Source organism: Chlorocebus sabaeus, chromosome 9, assembly GCF_047675955.1.
Source record: "Chlorocebus sabaeus isolate Y175 chromosome 9, mChlSab1.0.hap1, whole genome shotgun sequence".
Lineage (NCBI taxonomy): Eukaryota > Metazoa > Chordata > Mammalia > Primates > Cercopithecidae > Chlorocebus > Chlorocebus sabaeus.
Window position 1 is genome coordinate 100,114,974 of NC_132912.1, and position 16,782 is coordinate 100,131,755.

General features: G+C 52.0%; 1 protein-coding gene across 2 annotated transcripts in view; it reads right to left on the bottom strand.

The window, feature by feature from the left end:
* Positions 1 to 5,162: 5,162 nt before the first annotated feature.
* RRP12 (ribosomal RNA processing 12 homolog) overlaps positions 5,163 to 16,782 on the bottom strand; it is a 43,258-nt gene continuing 31,638 nt past the window's right edge. For both annotated transcript variants that reach the window (XM_038009391.2, XM_073019224.1), the window contains exons 26-34: positions 14,474 to 14,565; positions 14,178 to 14,342; positions 13,882 to 14,057; positions 13,544 to 13,669; positions 11,612 to 11,661; positions 8,680 to 8,752; positions 7,085 to 7,152; positions 6,680 to 6,762; positions 5,163 to 5,652 (exon numbers count right to left, since the gene is read on the bottom strand). In XM_038009391.2, the coding sequence (XP_037865319.1) occupies positions 5,550 to 5,652; positions 6,680 to 6,762; positions 7,085 to 7,152; positions 8,680 to 8,752; positions 11,612 to 11,661; positions 13,544 to 13,669; positions 13,882 to 14,057; positions 14,178 to 14,342; positions 14,474 to 14,565 (936 nt within the window). In that variant the 3' untranslated portion in view covers positions 5,163 to 5,549. The remainder of the gene's footprint in view (positions 5,653 to 6,679; positions 6,763 to 7,084; positions 7,153 to 8,679; positions 8,753 to 11,611; positions 11,662 to 13,543; positions 13,670 to 13,881; positions 14,058 to 14,177; positions 14,343 to 14,473; positions 14,566 to 16,782) is intronic.

Genomic DNA, 16,782 nt, shown 5'->3' on the forward strand with positions numbered 1-16,782 from the left:
GCAGATTTTTTTTTTTTTTTTTTTAAGATGGAGTCTCGCTCTGTCACCCAGGCTGGAGTGCAGTGGCACGATCTTCGCTCACTGCAAGCTCCGCCTCCCGGGTTCATGCCATTCTCCTGCCTCAGCCTCCCGAGTAGCTGGGACTACAGGTGCCCACCACCACTCCCGGCTAATTTTTTGTATTTTTAGTAGAGATGGGGTTTCACCATGTTAGCTAGGATGGTGTCTCCATCTCTTGACCTCGTGATCCGTCCGCCTCGGCCTCCCAAAGTGCTGGGATTACAGGCATGAGCCACCACGCACGGCCCTGCTGGGCAGACGTTTAAAGCTGAGCCATTGAAAATGTTTATGGCCGGGCGCGGTGGCTCATGCCTGTAATCCCAGCACTTTAGGAGGCCGAGGTGGGCGGATCACCTGAGGTCAGGAGTTCGAGACCAGCCTGACCAACATGGAGAAACCCCATCTCTACTAAAAATACAAAAATTAGCCGGGCGTGGTGGCGCATGCCTGTAATCCCAGCTACTCAGGAGGCTGAGGCAGGAGAATCACTTGAACCCGGGAGGCGGAGATTGCAGTGAGCCAAGATGGCGCCACTGCACTCCAGCCTGGGCAACAAGAGTGGAACTCCGTCTCAAAAAAGAAAAGAAAATGATATTTATGAAGCGTTTACATTAGTATACGGTAAGAACTTTAGTCAAGTGCAAATTTAGAACACAAATTGTCCAGGCATGGTGGCTCATGCCTGTAATCCTAACACTTTAGGAGGCTGAGGCAGAGGACTGTTTGTGCCCAGGGAGTTTGAGGCTGCAGTGAGCTATGACTGTGTCACTGCGCTCCAGCCTGGATGACAGAGCAAGACCTTGTCTCAAAACATATATTAAAAAAAAAAGGCCAGGCGCGGTGGCTCAAGCCTGTAATCCCAGCACTTTGGGAGGCCGAGATGGGCGGATCACGAGGTCAGGAGATCGAGACCAGCCTGGCTAACACGGTGAAACCCTGTCTCTACTAAAAATACAAAAAAAAAAACTAGCCGGGCGTAGTGGCGGGCGCCTGTAGTCCCAGCTACTCGGGAGGCTGAGGCAGGAGAATGGCGTAAACCTGGGAGGCAGAGCTTGCAGTGAGCTGAGATCCGGCCACTGCACTCTACCCTGGGCGACAGAGCAAGACTCCGTCTCAAAAAAAAAAAAAAAAAAAAGTAAACTTGCATTTTAAAACTACATTTATTTATTTATTTATTTTGAGATGGAGTCCTGCTATGTCACCAAGGCTGGAGTGCAGTGGTGTGATCTCAGCTCACTGCAATCTTTGCCTTTCAAATTCAAGCGATTCTCTTGCCTCAGCCTCCCAAGTAGTTGGGATTACAGTCACGCGCCACCATGCCCAGCTAATTTTTTTGTATTTTTAGTAGAGACGGGGTTTCGCCATGTTGGCTAGGCTGGTCTCCAACTCCTGACCTCAGATGATTCACCTGCCTTGACCTCTGAAAGTGCTGGGATTACAGACATGAGCCACCGTTCCCAGCCCCATTTTTCCTTTTTTTGAAACAGGGTCTTACTCTGTTGCCCAGGCTGGAGTTTAGTGACATGATATCGGCTCACTGCAACCTCTGCTTCCCAGGCTCAAGCTCTTCTCGCACCTCAGCCTTCCAAGGAGCTGGGACTACAGGTGTACGCCATCATGCTTGGCTAATTTTTTGTAGAGATAAGGTCTCACTATATTGCCCAGGCCAGTCTCAAACTCCTGGGCATAAACAATCCTCCTGCCTCAGCCTCCCAAAGTGTTGGGATTACAGGTGTGAGCTATTGTGCCTGGCCTTACATTTTTTCCTGAATTTAAAAAAAAAAAAAAAAAAAGCCCTTTGTATATTTAAAAAAAAAAAAAAAAACAAAAACACCCAGAATGAATTGCACTAGTAATAACTGAGAATTTGGTGGGATTGTAGCCCCTGCTTTTACTTTTGTTTTTTCCAAATATTCTGTGAATCTTTATCACTTTTTTTTTTTTTTTTTTTTTTTGAGACGGAGTCTGGCTCTGTGGCCCAGGCTGGGAAGCTCCGCCTCCCAGGTTCACGCCATTCTCCTGCCTCAGCCTCCCGAGTAGCTGGGACTACAGGCGCCCGCCACCAGGCCCAGCTAGTTTTTTGTATTTTTTAGTAGAGACGGGGTTTCACCATGTCAGCCAGGCTGGTCTCGATCTCCTGACCTCGTGATCCGCCCGTCTCGGCCTCCCAAAGTGCTGGGATTACAGGCTTGAGCCACCGCGCCCGGCCTCTTTATCACTTTTTTAAAGATGAAATATATATGATTTTAATTTTTAAAATTACCCTTTGAAGAAACATAAGCAACCAATTAAAAAAAAAAAAAAGGGGGGGGGAAGGACTCTGAGGACTGAAAACAGGCTACTTGAACTTCATAAGCAATTTTGTTACGTGTTGCAAACAGTACAGAAAAAACACCCTTCTTGGGACTGATCAGGCTGTAAGACTAGCCCTAAAAACGGCCACTAGCGGGAATGAACTGCCAGGACAGTCCCCACCAAGCCTTCTGCCACAATCACGGGAAGGGAAATAGTGAAGGGGCAAGATCAGTTTAACCTGACTCACCCATGGCCGGAAGTGTCACGATAGGACATGACTAGACAGCCTTTGCAAATCCCCAAAGCTTGACCACTCCCTTGGCCAACTGAGGGGTTGCGGTTTTCGTAGTCAGGCAGGGTAGGATCTGTTTTCCATTTCTGAGAAAGAGTGGAGGATGGACCCCAGGAAAGCAAGCCTCAGACTGACATTCCCAAAAGCACAAATTGAAAATCTGGAGAGTGAGAGCTCTCAACTTTCCTATTCACCGTAAAATTGGATGCATCTTTTGTTGATAAACACTCCTAAGATTCTCTTTCACCCCCACTGTTGAAACAACACTGACTTTGTTTTTTTTGAGACAGTTTCGCTCTTGTCACCCTGGCTGGAGTACAATGGTGCGATCTCAGCTCACTGCAACCTCCGCCTCCTGGGTTCAAGCAATTCTCCTGCCTCAGCGTCCCGAGTAGCTGGGACTAGAGGTGTGCGCCACCACACTTGGTTAATTTTGTATTTTTAGTAGAGATGGGGTTTCACCATGTTGGCCAGGCTGGTCTTGAACTCCTGACCTCAGGTGATCCACCTGCCTCAGCCTCCCAAAGTGCTGGGATTACAGGTGTGAGTGATCACGCCCAGCCTAAAGAACACTGACTTTCAAAATACATGTTTTAAGCACCTGAAGTTTCTGGGATGAAGATTAATTCTTGCCTTTGCATCAAGATCACGTGCATTTGAAGTCTACTTCCAAAATAATATGGCATTCAGCACATCACTAAAGCCAACCTTTCTAGGTCACCTGCCTTTCCCATCTTTAAAAGAAAACAAAGTTCCTTGGAAAATGTGCTATATATAACAAGAAGGTTGGCTTCACGCTTTCTTTTCTTTTTTTCAAGAGGAGTTTTACTCTTATTGCCCAGGTTGGAGTGCAATGGCGCGATCTCAGCTCACTGCAACCCCTGCCTCCTGGGTTCAAGCGATTCTCCTGCCTCAGCCTCCCGAGTAGCTGGGATTACAGGCACCCACCACCACACCTGGCTAATTTTGTATTTTTAGTGGAGAGAGTGTTTCTCCTTGTTGGTCAGGTGATCCACCCGCCTCGGCCTCCCAAAGTGCTGGGATTGCAGGTGTGAGCCACTGTGCCTGGCCTTTATTAAAAACAAAAAACAAAAAAAAAAAACCAGTAAGCCGGGCACAGTGGCTCATGCCTGTAATCTCAGCACTTTGGGAGGCCAAGGCGGGCGGATCACAAGGTCAGGAGTTCGAGACCAGCCTGACCAACATGGTAAAACCCTGTCTCTACTAGAAATACAAAAATTAGGCCGTGGTGGTGAGCACCTGTCTCAGCTACTCAGGCGGCTGAGGCAGAAGAATTGTTTGAACCTGGGAGGCAGAAGTTGCAGTAAGCTGAGATCGGCTATTGCATTCCAGCCTGGGTGACAGGGCAAGACTCCATCAAAACAAACAAACAAACAGACAAAAAAACACACCAATGCTGGGCAATTGGCTCATACCCGTATCTACTTTACACGAAGCTTCCCAGTGCACATGGTCACATTTCCTGAGAAAGGAAACAGGAAAGGACTGGGCTTGGCTTACCTCAACCCAACTTGTGTCCAGAAGTGTAACAATGGGGAGTATGGTTAGATCCCCTCTGCAAATCTCTGGTAGCCACTCCTGACCACCTTTCTTGCTTGCTCTTTAATTCTAGATTTCTGTGAACAAGGCATGTAAACAGTGCCACCTCTGGGCCAAGTGTGGTTCCTCTTAGCTTTTCCTAGCCCCAAATCATCGGGAGGAAATGCCCTAATTTGGGTAGCGCTGGACTCAGTCAAGACTTGGGTCTCCTTAGAGAATGAGTGGAAGAGTATGGTGGGACAGGCTGCCAGGAAGTGCACAGGGCCTCCTGGGACCATTATCAGAGCCAAGTGCCTTAAACTAGAATGGAAACGGGGAATATGTGTATGTGCTCGCCTCACACTCGGGGGATCTGAGATGGGAAGAATATACCAGTCAGGTGGCAAAGCACACTCCTCATATTGGGGTGTGGGAACAGTGCTGCGATTCTTTGCTTCTGGCTGCCTGTGGGATCGTATCCACACGAGGGGACCTGGACTGACAGGACAGTGACCTCAGGACCTCTGTGCCATGTCCTTCTCTGCTCCAGACCAACAAAGCTGGACCAGTGAATCACATCGCACAAATCCCCTTGTCTGGGAAAAAAAGAATGTGGGAAAACAGGGAGGTGAATGAACCAGGCTATGCTGAGCCCACTTGGAGGGGCTCAGCAAACACTTTGTTGAATCAATGAACAAAGATGCTGGAGAGACTTGTGACCAGGGCAGCAGGGGCAGTCCCTAGTGCTGAACTGCAGCTCCCAACACCAGCCCTGGGGCATTTGCTGCCCCTCCTGACACAGGTGGGTGCTTCCTGGCAAGTTCCAAAGCCTGTCCTATGGGCAAAGCATTATGATATGCCCTGGACTGGATGTAAGGAGTTAGACAGGAAGAGGTCAGGCCACTGCTGCCAACAACTGGACACTGTTCTTACCCCTGGAGGGGGCAGATTATGAAACAGTTTCTAGAAAAAAAAATGCAGGATGAGACATTTATTCTACATCTGGTCACAATAAATCTCACACACCCAGACCACAGCCAGGATGCCACGTGGGTACAAGCAGCTGGCGGAAATAGAGATCATCTGCTCTGGTGCTCGTGGCCACTCTGGGCAGAAAGCAAAGGTGCCCCATGGCACCTACTCAGAGGCACTGAGGCCACATTCCCATCTCCAGGCACCAGGGATGTCTCTGAAGGGTGATTCTATTTGGAGTTTCCAAAATCCAGGACTTCTGAGAGCCAAGCCCTAGTTCCAAGTCATCCTGAGTCCAGCCTCTGCCAGACTCTTGAGTACCTGGAGCTGGTGGCAAGGTAGCCTGGGGGCTGAAAGGGCCTCAGGCTGGATCACGGGGCGGCCCTGGGCCTCAGGGCCGACGATCCTTTCTGCGGTTTTTGTGTCCCACCTGGGAACCTCGCCGGGCAGCCTTCACCAGGCCTTTGAACTGTCCCTGCAGCTTCATCTTCTTCCTGCAGGGCCAAGGAACAGAAGGGTCACAACTGGCTGAGAATAGGAGGCCCCCTCCTGATGCCAAATGATGGCTCACCCCCAGCGCCAGCAGGGATGAGAAGTGGGCCTCCAGGTGGTGGCCAGCACATGAACTGGGCAGACCATGCGTGGTTCCAACTTCTACACAGCTCATGTCCCGACCGGGACATTCCACTTTGGCACAATTATCCCCCTGGAAACAGGCCTCACTGCCATTCTTCCTCTAATGTACATCCAGAGAAGGTCAAAGCTCCCTCTGCCCACCCATCCCTCTATTGAAAGGTAACTTACAATCTGCAGAAGCTAGAACTTTAGAACACCATTTCCCTAGTAACATTAGTTTCCAAAGCAGTCCTACACATAACCCAATTTAAGGGCCAAAGTCGGAAACAACTCTAATTTTCCACCAATAAAGGGATTAGAAAAGCAAATTATACAAAGCTATTAAAAATGATGACTATGTAGAGTATGTATATACCAGAAAACATCTGTATGACATAATATCATGTTTAAAGAAGCAGTTCAGGGCCGGGTGCAGTGGCTCACGCCTGTAATCCCAGCACTTTGGGAGGCTGAGGCGTGAGGATCACAAGGTCAAGAGATCAAGACCATCCCAGTCAACATGGTGAAACCCTGTCTCTACTAAAAATACAAAAATTAGCTGGGCATGGTGGTGCGCGCCTGTGGTCCCAGCTACTCGGGAGGCTGAGGCAGGAGACTAGCTTGAACCCGGGAGGCAGAGGTTATAGTGAGCCAAGATTGCACCATTGCACTCCAGCCTGGTGAGAAAGCAAGACTGTCTCAAAAAAAAAAAATAAATAAAGCAGCAGTTCAAGTCAATAATATAGGTAGGTACCAGCTACACGATGTAGGTGCATGTTAAAAAAAAAAAAAGCTAGAAGAGACTCAAATTGAGTTGAGAGTTTAATAAGGCCTTCCCTTCTTTAGAGCACTCTGCTCCCTCGTCCCCTCCCATCCTCCAGCTGCCAGCCTGGCACAGCACCATACCTGCGGTTGAGCTTGCTTCTGTTGAGGGGGATGTAGGCATAGGGATCTGGTCGGCCTTTCTTCTTCACATCACCTTTTGCTTTCTGCTTACCCAGGAGAGAAACAGAGTCAGCTAGGAGTGTGGGGTTCCCCTTCTGTCCCTGCCCCAGATTTGACAGGCCCCATAACCTCCCTTCATCCTCTGCCTTAGGTGGTGCCAAAGAGCTCCTGTATCCTTGGAAGGCCATTCAACAAGGTCCTCCATTTCAGATGCCACAAGGCCTTGGTATACCCCTTCTTCTTTCCTGGCCTCAGCTGAGTTCCAGCAAGGTGCCTCTCAAGACAGTGATGGGCACAGCTCCTCCTTGCCCCTCCCTGGCACCCGTCCAGTGCCAGGAGACCCCATGCCTTACATGCAGCGCTTACCTTGGCCTTGTATTCGGCCCCAGGCATAGCCTTCTTGGCCACAGGGCGATGAATGCCTGAGCCTCCAGCTATAGGGAGAACACAGGACCATGAGTCAGGCAAAGCCAGGGTAGCCTCCTCCTAGAAGGCAATGGGCACCCTCTCTGAGCAAGCTGCCAGGGAGCAGATGAGTGAAGACCAGGAACTTGGCTCTGTCCTCTATTAAACCAGGACAAAGACCTTCCTCGAGGAGGGACTATCTGGTGATTTGACAGTTAGATCACTGGGCTCCTCAGACTGACCCAGAATCCTTACAGCTTACCAGAGACCTCTGGGAACACATATATTCTCCACTAACACTAACAAAAAATAACCCATATTCTCCAAAGTCAGACAGAATTCAGCCAGTCAGCCAGGCTGAACTCCCAGCTCTGCCACTTACAGCTCCAACCTCAGGCAAGCCTCTTAACCTCAGCTGTAAGAGAAGACATTTTAGGCTTTCCCCTCTTATCTCATTTGGATTTCACACAAACACTGAGATAGAAGGACAGCTATTTAACCCATTGTACAGATGTGAACACTGTGGCTTAGAGAGATCAGGATTCTTGCCCAAGGTCAGCTGTATTCTCCAGCCTGGACTTCAACACTCAACGAGTTGTGGATGGAATCCTACAATGTCAGCTCAGGGGGACTCTGAGATGACCAACACGAACTCCCCCATCCCCCATGTTTTTGCAGATGAGAAACTAGAAGCTCAGAGACAGACAGTGTAACCAGGCCAAGGTCACACAGCTAAGCAGAGGTTGGACAAGCAGCCCTGACCCCATGTCTGTGCCTCATCGACTGGCAGGTACTCCTGCCTCAGCACCACTCCATCCCAGGGCACAGTAGGTGAGCTGGCCCTGGCTGGTGGGCACCACAGGCGGAAGAGCCATGAGGTTGTGCAGCTGCGTTATGATGCTGTAGGGCTCTGAGGACACACCAACTACTGGAATCAGAGGCTTCCCACAGGAGCCCCTGGACCTCCAGATGCAAAGCAAGGGCTCTGCTGCAAGGGCTTGGGGGCAGGGGTCCTGCACAGCTGCCCTGGGAGGAAGGAAGCAGAGGTGAAGCCATCTTGGCACTTCTAGCAGCTGCTCTAGGAGGGCAACAGCTGGTGGGCCCAGAGACAGAAATAGAGGGGAATCCTCTGGCCAGACCCAATACCAACCTTCCCAGTTCCCAGCCCCAGCACCAGCCAAGTGGCTTCTCTAAATCCAGCCTGACTCAGGGCTGGTGCTCTTAGGGTGACCAAGAGAGGCAAGTAGCTCGCAGAAGGGGCAGGCTCAAGCCTCTTGGGAGGCCTGGGCAGGTGGAGAGGAACTTCAGCTCAGAGCTCCTCAGAAGGCTGGTGATTCCATGCACAGATCTCCTAACCCACAGGCTCTCCCACACCCCCAGGGTCCCTTAGACTCCAGGCCAGTCTTGAGTGTCATATCAGCCAACCTCTGTTGGTGCCAAGTGAGTATAACCAGGCTGTGCACCCTCATGGCCCTGCCACCCCTTCCTGTGACTCCCTTCCCTAATGCAGGTGACAGGGATCCATGTGTCCCAGGACAGAGGAGTGGAAGCCTCACCTTGGTACTGAGGGGGTATCTCCAGCTCATCCTCCTCAGCCTCTTTCTGGTGCTTGAGCTTCTGGTGCTTTTTCTATAGAGAGGGAATAGATTGGGAGTGAGTGAACCAGGGGATGTGCCCACCCTTGGGAATGCCAACAGTAACAGCAGAGTACCCTGCATTGAGCAGGAGAGGCCCTCTGCTAAGAACCCCACCTCTCACTTACAGATGGGGAAACTAAGACCCAGAGAGGGCAAAGAACTGTTTAAAGCCAAGCAGTGCAGGAGAGAAGCTCTGGCCACGTCCAGACTGCCGGGCTGGTGGCAGCTGCTCCTGCTCTGCCTTTCCACTCTGGGCCCCACCAAGGCCTGCAATTGCCCAGAGGGCTTCTGACATCAGCTTACCCAACCTTCCTAATGGGGAAAATGAGGTCCCTGGCCTCTTCAGAGAGAACAGCTTTACCAGTTCTTTGCTTCACACAAACCCCACCCCACTCTCCCTATTAATCACTCACTTATTGATCCCCTACTAAGTGCCAGGTCCTAGGGACACAGGGCACAGGATCTAGTTCCTGTGCTCCAGGGGCTCTCAGGCAGGTGGGAGACCCTTGCTCAAGCCAGTCATCACTGATCCTCAACAATGCTACCATCCCAGCAGGTATGAGCATGGACATGAGACACGTCAACTTGTCAATTATATTCAACAGGAAGTGACAGAGCACCTACTGTGCGCCTGGCACTGTGTTAGGCAGTCCAAGGGAAGGAGGGAGAGCCCGACAGCAGCCCCACCTCACCAGATGTGAGCCCAGTAATCAACAATCAGGCCAGGCAGAGGCATGCTGTGCAGGGAGGGGAGGTAAACAGAGGCAGCCCCAGCTGGCAGGGCTGGTCCCTGCACTGTGGTCTGTGCCACTGTGCCCCAGAAACGTCTTGAAACTGCAGATTCCCAGGGCTCCAGCTACCCAGAGGATCCAGAGGCAGGCTCAGAGGCCAACCAGGGGAAAGGTGTGCCAGGTAAAGGGATTAGCCTGGGCAGAGTGAACAGGCTGCAGCACACACACAGTGTGCCTGGAGGATGGGGAACACCAGATCCACTGGCCGAAGCCCAGCTGAATGGGTTCCTAGTGGAGAAACAGGAACTGGGAGGAAGCTGACTCTGGCTGCACCATGGGGGATGATGGCTGAGCTGGCTCTTGGGTCAGCTGGTACCTGGTCAACAGCCCAGCCCGCTGGCCTTAAATGGAGGCAGCTACTTGAACCCCAGCACTTCATGCTCCCACAGTGGTTGGCAGAAGAGTTAGAACTTGGCCAGGTGCGGTGGCTCAATCCTGTAATCCCAGCACTTTGGGAGGCTGAGGCGGGTGGATCACGAGATCAGGAGTTCGCGACCAGCCTGACCAACATGATAAAACCCCATCTCCACTAAAAATACAAAAATGAGCCAGGCGTGGTGGCATGCGCCTGTAATCCCAGCTACTCAGGAAGCCGAGGCGGGATAATCACTTGAACCTGGGAGGGGGAGGTTGCAGTGAGCCAAGATTGCACCACTACACTCTAGCCTGGGCGAAAGAGCGAGACTTCATCTCAAGGAAAAAAAAAAAAAAGAGTTAGAACTCAGCAACTGCCATGCAAAAAACCCTCTACGGGTCTCAGTGGCAGGAGTCAGCCACAGAGTGCAGCTGCCCTAGGGCCCTCTCGGTGCCTGGAGACAAGGCGTCTGCCCAGTCCCGCTCTGCCCGGGGCAGTGGGGGCCATCCTTAGAAGGCCGTGGTCGGTTCTCTCCAGCCAGGAAAAGCCACATGTGAAGATTCGCTCAAGAAACCCAGGAGGCTTTGACTGAAAAAAAGATTTCCAGGAAAAGTGAATAATCAGTCATGACGGCTTACTTGGCATCACTAAGTGGCAAGCACTGTACACAGAAACCAAGACTTGAGCCAGGCAGTCTGGGCCCAGAGACACACGTTTGGCAGACGACTGCCATCACCTGGAAAGGGAGACTAGACTGGCCCAAGGGTGGCCTCTCGGAGGGGCCAAGCAGAGGAAGGACTCCCAGTAGGTGAAGCTGTCCCACAGGAGCAGTCACCTGGGGGCAAAGAGGGGCAGGAGGGTTTTCAGCAGAAGCCCCACTGCTTTTCCTCAAGGGCATCCCAGAGGGGCTTCACGCATCAGAGGCTGCTCAGGTCCTCAGCTACTCTCTGACCCAGGACTCTGGATATGTACTCAGCTCTTCAAACAGAATTCTGCGCTGTCACAATGCTCTAATAACAAAGTTCCTCCTCGGGCCATGCTGGGCCGATGGACACTTGGCAAGGCATATGGGCAGACATTCACAAATATGATGCCAATGAAAATGGGTATGTGGGGGAAGTCTGTAACACGTCAGGCACTATACTAATGCACCTTACACACCCAATCTTACCAACTGCCAGGTCAACATGGGTAATGGTGGCAAAGAGGTTGAATTCCTGGGCTTAGGAGACTGGAAAACCAGGGTTCAAATTCCTAGTTTGCACAGACTGAGCCCTGTGACCCTGGGCAGGCTACTTACCTCTGTACACTCCTCTGGTCACAGGGACGACGGAGTCCCTATCTTCGTGAGGCTATGTGGGGTCCTCAGCACAGTGCTGGGCGCACAACCATGCTCCCCCATGGTGGAAGCCCCCACCCCATGTAGGAGCACACAGGGAAGCTGCTGCCCTTGCCTCTGCATAGCACATGCCCTCGCTAGAGAGACAAGGGTCTCTGCCTTCTTTCTCCTTTAACTAGACAACCATCACCCTGTCCTGCATGGCACCCACAGCCTTCTGGACTGCCTGCTATGCACACCTGCGAGGAGGCACTGAGCGTTCCAGAAACAGGGCAGGTCCAATATCTATGTGTGGTGGGGGTGAGAAGCTGTGGGGCCCAGGCTTAGGTCTGAAGCCCTAGCCCCCCGTCCGCAGGAACTACTCACACTCCTGATGATCACATCTTCTATTAGGTCAGCCATCCCTTCATCTTCACCTGGAGCCAAAAAAGAGGTCCATGAGCGCTGCAGGAGCTCCTCAAACCTACCCTTTCCTTCTGCACCTCCTGGCTCACCAGGCTGAGGGGGCACCAACTCCAGCCCCAGGAAATTGCCTTCCTCAGACCCATATCATCCTTCTGCTAGAAGAGGTGAGATCCCTGAGCACTGCCCCTTTCCCCTTTCCATCCTAGGCCCTAGGTATAATGGCCCCTCAAAGAAGTGGTGATCCTACTTTCGAGGTGAATATGGCTTTGTTTGAAACTTTTTTCCCCACTCACCCACCCTTCATTGTTTGAGATTTGAAGAAAGCCCCAGGTTTCCGGGGGAGTCAGGCACTCCCGCAGCCCCATACACGCCCCCACTGTGCCAGGAAGGCTTCATTCTCCTGTTTGAAACCTCTGTCCCATGCAGTATGTGCTGGGCTCCGTGTGGGGATACAAAGTATGAAACTGACCAGTTGGAGGGAAGAGAAACTCAAAGTCAATCAACAACCAAAAGACAATAGAAAACACGTGACCAGCCATGTGCAGTGGCTCACACCTGTAATCCCCGCGCTCTGGGAGGCCGAGGTGGGAGGACCACCTGAGGTCAGGAGTTCAAGACCAATTTGCAACATGACAAAACCCCGTCACTACTAAAAATACAAAAATTAGCTGGGCATGGTGGCGTATGCCTGCAGTCCCCAACACTTGAGAGACTAAGGCAGGAGAATCGCATGAACTTAGGACCTGGAGACTGCAGTGACTCGAGATCGAGCCACTGCACTCCAGCCTGCGTGATAGAGCAAGACTCTATCGCCAAAGAAAGCATATGACCAAGGGCTGAAGACTAGGTTTCCTCTGGGCTTGGCAGGAGTTCTGGGGGAATCAGGCCTATAGGCTGAGGGGCCCAGGAAAGGCTACAAAAGGGGCTTTGAGCTGAATGCTGAAGAGCAGGGGATTTGGAAAGGCAGAGAGAGGGGAGGGGTCCTGACAGCCTCAGGAATGCCTGGGCACCAAGGGGGACAGGAGATTGGAAAGTACACAGGGGCGAGAGAGGAGCAGAGAAGACGCTAGACACGGAAATATAACAGGTACATACACACCAAGTACATACGCTGTACCTGTTACACCGATTCATATTTATTCCAACCTGCAAAAGTGGGTATTAGGATTGTATGATATCCACTCTGAAGTAAGGAAATGGAGCTAAGAAGAGGCTGACTGAGTGGCTGCAGTCACGTGGCTGGTGAGCTGGGTGTATGTGGAGCAGTGAGGCTCCAGTTAGGAGGTGCAGTGAGACAAGGGCCCAAGCTCCCAGCAGTGGGAACCAAACAAAGGGAAGACAGGTGTATTCCTGAAGACCTAGGTGTTTCTTAGCTAATGGGTGGACATGTGGAGAGGTGCCAAGAAAGACTAAAGAGGGCTCCGAGATGCCACACCCGAGGGACTCCCTGGCAACATGAGCATTGGGATTGGGAAGTTGGGAGGGTTTCAGCCTCTGGCTCTTTCTGCCTCTAAATCATCTTCAGGGCCTTAGCCAAGTTTGCATTAAAAAAAAAAAAAAAAAAAGAGGAAGGAAGACAAGGAGAAAGGAGGAGGGGGGAGGAGGAGGAGAAAAACAGGAGAGAGTAACAGCGCATCACACACAGTAAGGGGAAGTACCATTTCTGATAGTTTCCTTTGAGTTAAATACGTATTGTATAAATGGCTCGGTTACAACATAAAAAGATTTCTTAATGTTTCTCAAAAAAAGTTTGAGAAACTCAAAAAGTTTGAGGAAGCTGCCGAGAGAAGAGCTTCTTAGGTCTGTTTTTACCCATGCTTCCTCAGCAAGAGGTCACCAAAGGCATAAATGAACACGGTGAATAAATGAATGGACAAGTGCGTTGGGTCCCACCTTTGGTGCCTTCCTCTTCCTCCGTCTTGTTGCCGTCTACCTCCTCCCTTATGATCAGCCGGCCATCAGCGCTCACCTTGAAGCCATGGTCCTTCTTCCTGCCCCGGCCTGGCCCTGGCTGTGTGGCTGGGATGGACAGTTTGGCATGAGGAGGTGGAAGGCCATTCCCATGCTACTCACCCTCATCATGACCAACAAGCCCATCTCAGGGACCCCAAACAGGCACCTCTCAGCCCTGTCCATGGGCCTGCCATGGATGCCATGCCCTACCCACCACCTGAGAACCTGGCACCATGGCAAGCCTGTTTTCTGAGTGCAGGGGCCAGCCCTGTGCTTACCCAGGACTCGCTGGGCCACCTTGGGATCCAGGAAGTTGAGGGGCTCATCCCCACCACCCTCCTTCAGCCATGCCTGGCTCCTCTGTCGCGCCAGCTTCCGCTGCTCCTTGCCCCGGCTTCTTTCCTCCTCCTCATTGTCCTCCTCGTCCTCTGAGTCAGCCAAAATCTCCTCAATGCTAAAGACAGAGAAGTCCCCAGTCAGAGCGCCCCTGGGAGAGGCGGGGGTCGGCGGGCATTGCCTGGGCAGGTCCTTGGGTTGGGAGACACGAGGTCCCATGGCCCTAACATGGTCTCACCTGTCACCTTTGCCCTGGGCGGGCTCCTCCTCCTCCTCTTCTTCCTCCTCCTCTGTGGCAGCCTGGCTCAGGGCGCGGTGCCTCTTGGCCCGGGCCTCAGCTTTCCGGATGTTGACCAGGACTTTGTGGTACTCCTCGGGCAACAGCCTTTTCACCAGTTCAAATCTGGGGGTAGCAAGGAAGGGCTGATGAGAGGCACTGGCCGGACAGCACAACCCAGAAGTAGTGTCCCTGGTAGGACTGGAAATCCTCGGCTCCTTGCCTGCCCTATCCCCACCCCCACTCAGTACACAGACCCAAACTTGCGGATGAACTTGGTGAAGAGGTTCCGAAGCTTCATGCGGAAGTGCCGCCGCATGTCATCTGAAAGCTTCCCAATGGCTTCCATCTGCCAGACAGAGCACCGGGCTTTCAGGGAGGCGAGCCTTCCACGCTGCCCCCCTTTCACTGCTGTCCAGCCCAGGGATGCAGGATAATCAAGCCCAGCTGAGGGGAGGGTTAGTGTGGCCCTGCTCCTGGCCCACACCCTGGCCCAGTCATGCTTCCCTTGGGTAGGCAGGCCCCATCTTTCCTCTGCACCCTCCTTCAGGACATAGGCCTGAGCACCCTCGCAGGATGAGAGCTTTAGTCTTTTCAACAGTGCTTGGTACTTGACATATATCCTCTCCTTGAATCCTTGGACTACCCCCGAGATACAGGCTATCACCCTCTATTTATAGAAGAGGATACGGCGGCACAGTGGGTAAAGTGTTTGCTAAATGGCCATAGAGATGGGAGTTCAGCCCAGACTCATCTAACACCGTGGCTCCTGCTTTGCCCCTAGCACCCCAAGATTTCTCTTGGTCCCCTATGTCCCTTCTATCTCACTACATTCTGCTCTGGCTGGATTCCTCTTAAGCCTTAATCTGGCCCAGTTTGGGTTACATGTGCAGGTGGCAGATCTTATCTCCAGTGACTCCCAAATGGGCTAGGGGATAGGGTCCATGTCTACTCTTTTTTTTGAGACGGAGTCTTGCTCTGTTGCCTAGACTGGAGTGCAATGGCATGATCTCAGCTCACTGTAACCTCCACCTCCCGGGTTCAAGCAATTCTCCTGCCTCAGCTTCCTGAATAGCTGGGATTACATGTGCCTGCTACCACACCTGGCTAATTTTTGTATTTTTAGTAACAGATAGGGTTTTACCATGCTGGCCAGGCTGGTCTCGAACTCCCAACCTCAGGCGATCCGCCCACCTCAGCCTCCCAAAGTACTGGGATTATAGGCGTGAGCCACTGTGCCCAGCTTTTTTTTTTTTTTTTGAGACACAGTCTTGCTCTGTCACCCTGGCTGGAGTCCAATGACATGGTCTTGGCTCACTGCAACGACATGGTCTTGGCTCACTGCAACCTCCACCTCCCAGGTTCAAGCAATTCTCACACCTCAGCCACATGAATAGCTGGGACTACAGGTGCGCACCACCCTGCCTGGCTAATTTTTGTATTTTTTAGTAGAGATGGGGCTTCGCCATGTTGGCCAGGCTGGTCTCAAATTACTGACTTCAAGTGATCCACCCGTCTTGGCGTCCCAAAGTGCTAGGGTTACAGGTGTGAGCCACTGCTCCTGGCCTCCCCATCCACTCTTTGAAGGGCTTCTATAAATCCTTTTTTTTTGAGACAGAGTCTTGCTCTGTCACCCAGGCTGAAGTGCAATGGTGCAATCTCAGCTCACTGCAACCTCCACCTCCTGGGTTCAAGCGATTCTCCTGCCTCAGCCTCCCGAACAGCTGGGATTATAGGCACCTGCCAACACGCCCAGCTAATTTTTGTATTTTCAGTAGAGACGGGGTTTCACCATGTTGGCCAGGCTGGTCTCAAACTCCTGAACTCAAGTGATCCACCCGCCTCAGCCTCCCAAAGTGGTGGGATGAGAGGCGTGAGCCACTGCAACCAGCCAGGACTTCTATAAATTTGAGTAACTCCATGATGGATCACTGCTCTAGCTGTTCTCCTCACCTTAGTCCCTAGTTAGGCTGCAGGCTTTGAGGGCAGCAGGAGGGCATGCTGATTCTCATCTGTCCCTTCCTATCTTGAACCCAAGGCCAGACCCAAAGAAAATATGCAAGAGGGACCTAGAGGTCTGTTGTGACTCAAGCCAGTGGCACATGGGAAACTGAGGTAGCAGGTACAGAGAACAGCTTGTCTGGAAGCCTGTCCCAGCCTGGGCAAGGATTCTCTTGGGCAGGAGAGGGCCAGGGACCCTATACCAAGGGGCTCTTCAGAGCCTTCTGCAGCCCAGCAGGGGACCCAAAGGAATGGCCTCCAACCAGCAAGGTCAAAATGCAAGATGGGAAAAAAAAAAAAAAGGCAAGATGAGGGGGTCCTGTGAAGGGAGAGCCCAGCATGAGTCCCACAATCTGGAAAATCTCTGACCTCAGTTTCCCCATCTGTAAAATGAGGAGCGGCCCTGCCCATGGGGTCTCTGCCTTGAAGAGCCCCTGTTTCCTTCCATGTAGGGCTCTGGGGTGAAGGAAGCCACCTGGGCAGTGTGCCCCCTGCTCACCTCCACCTGATGGGCATTCCCCTATGGGTCCCTTTTAGGGCTCCTTAATGACCTTCTGGCTACAAA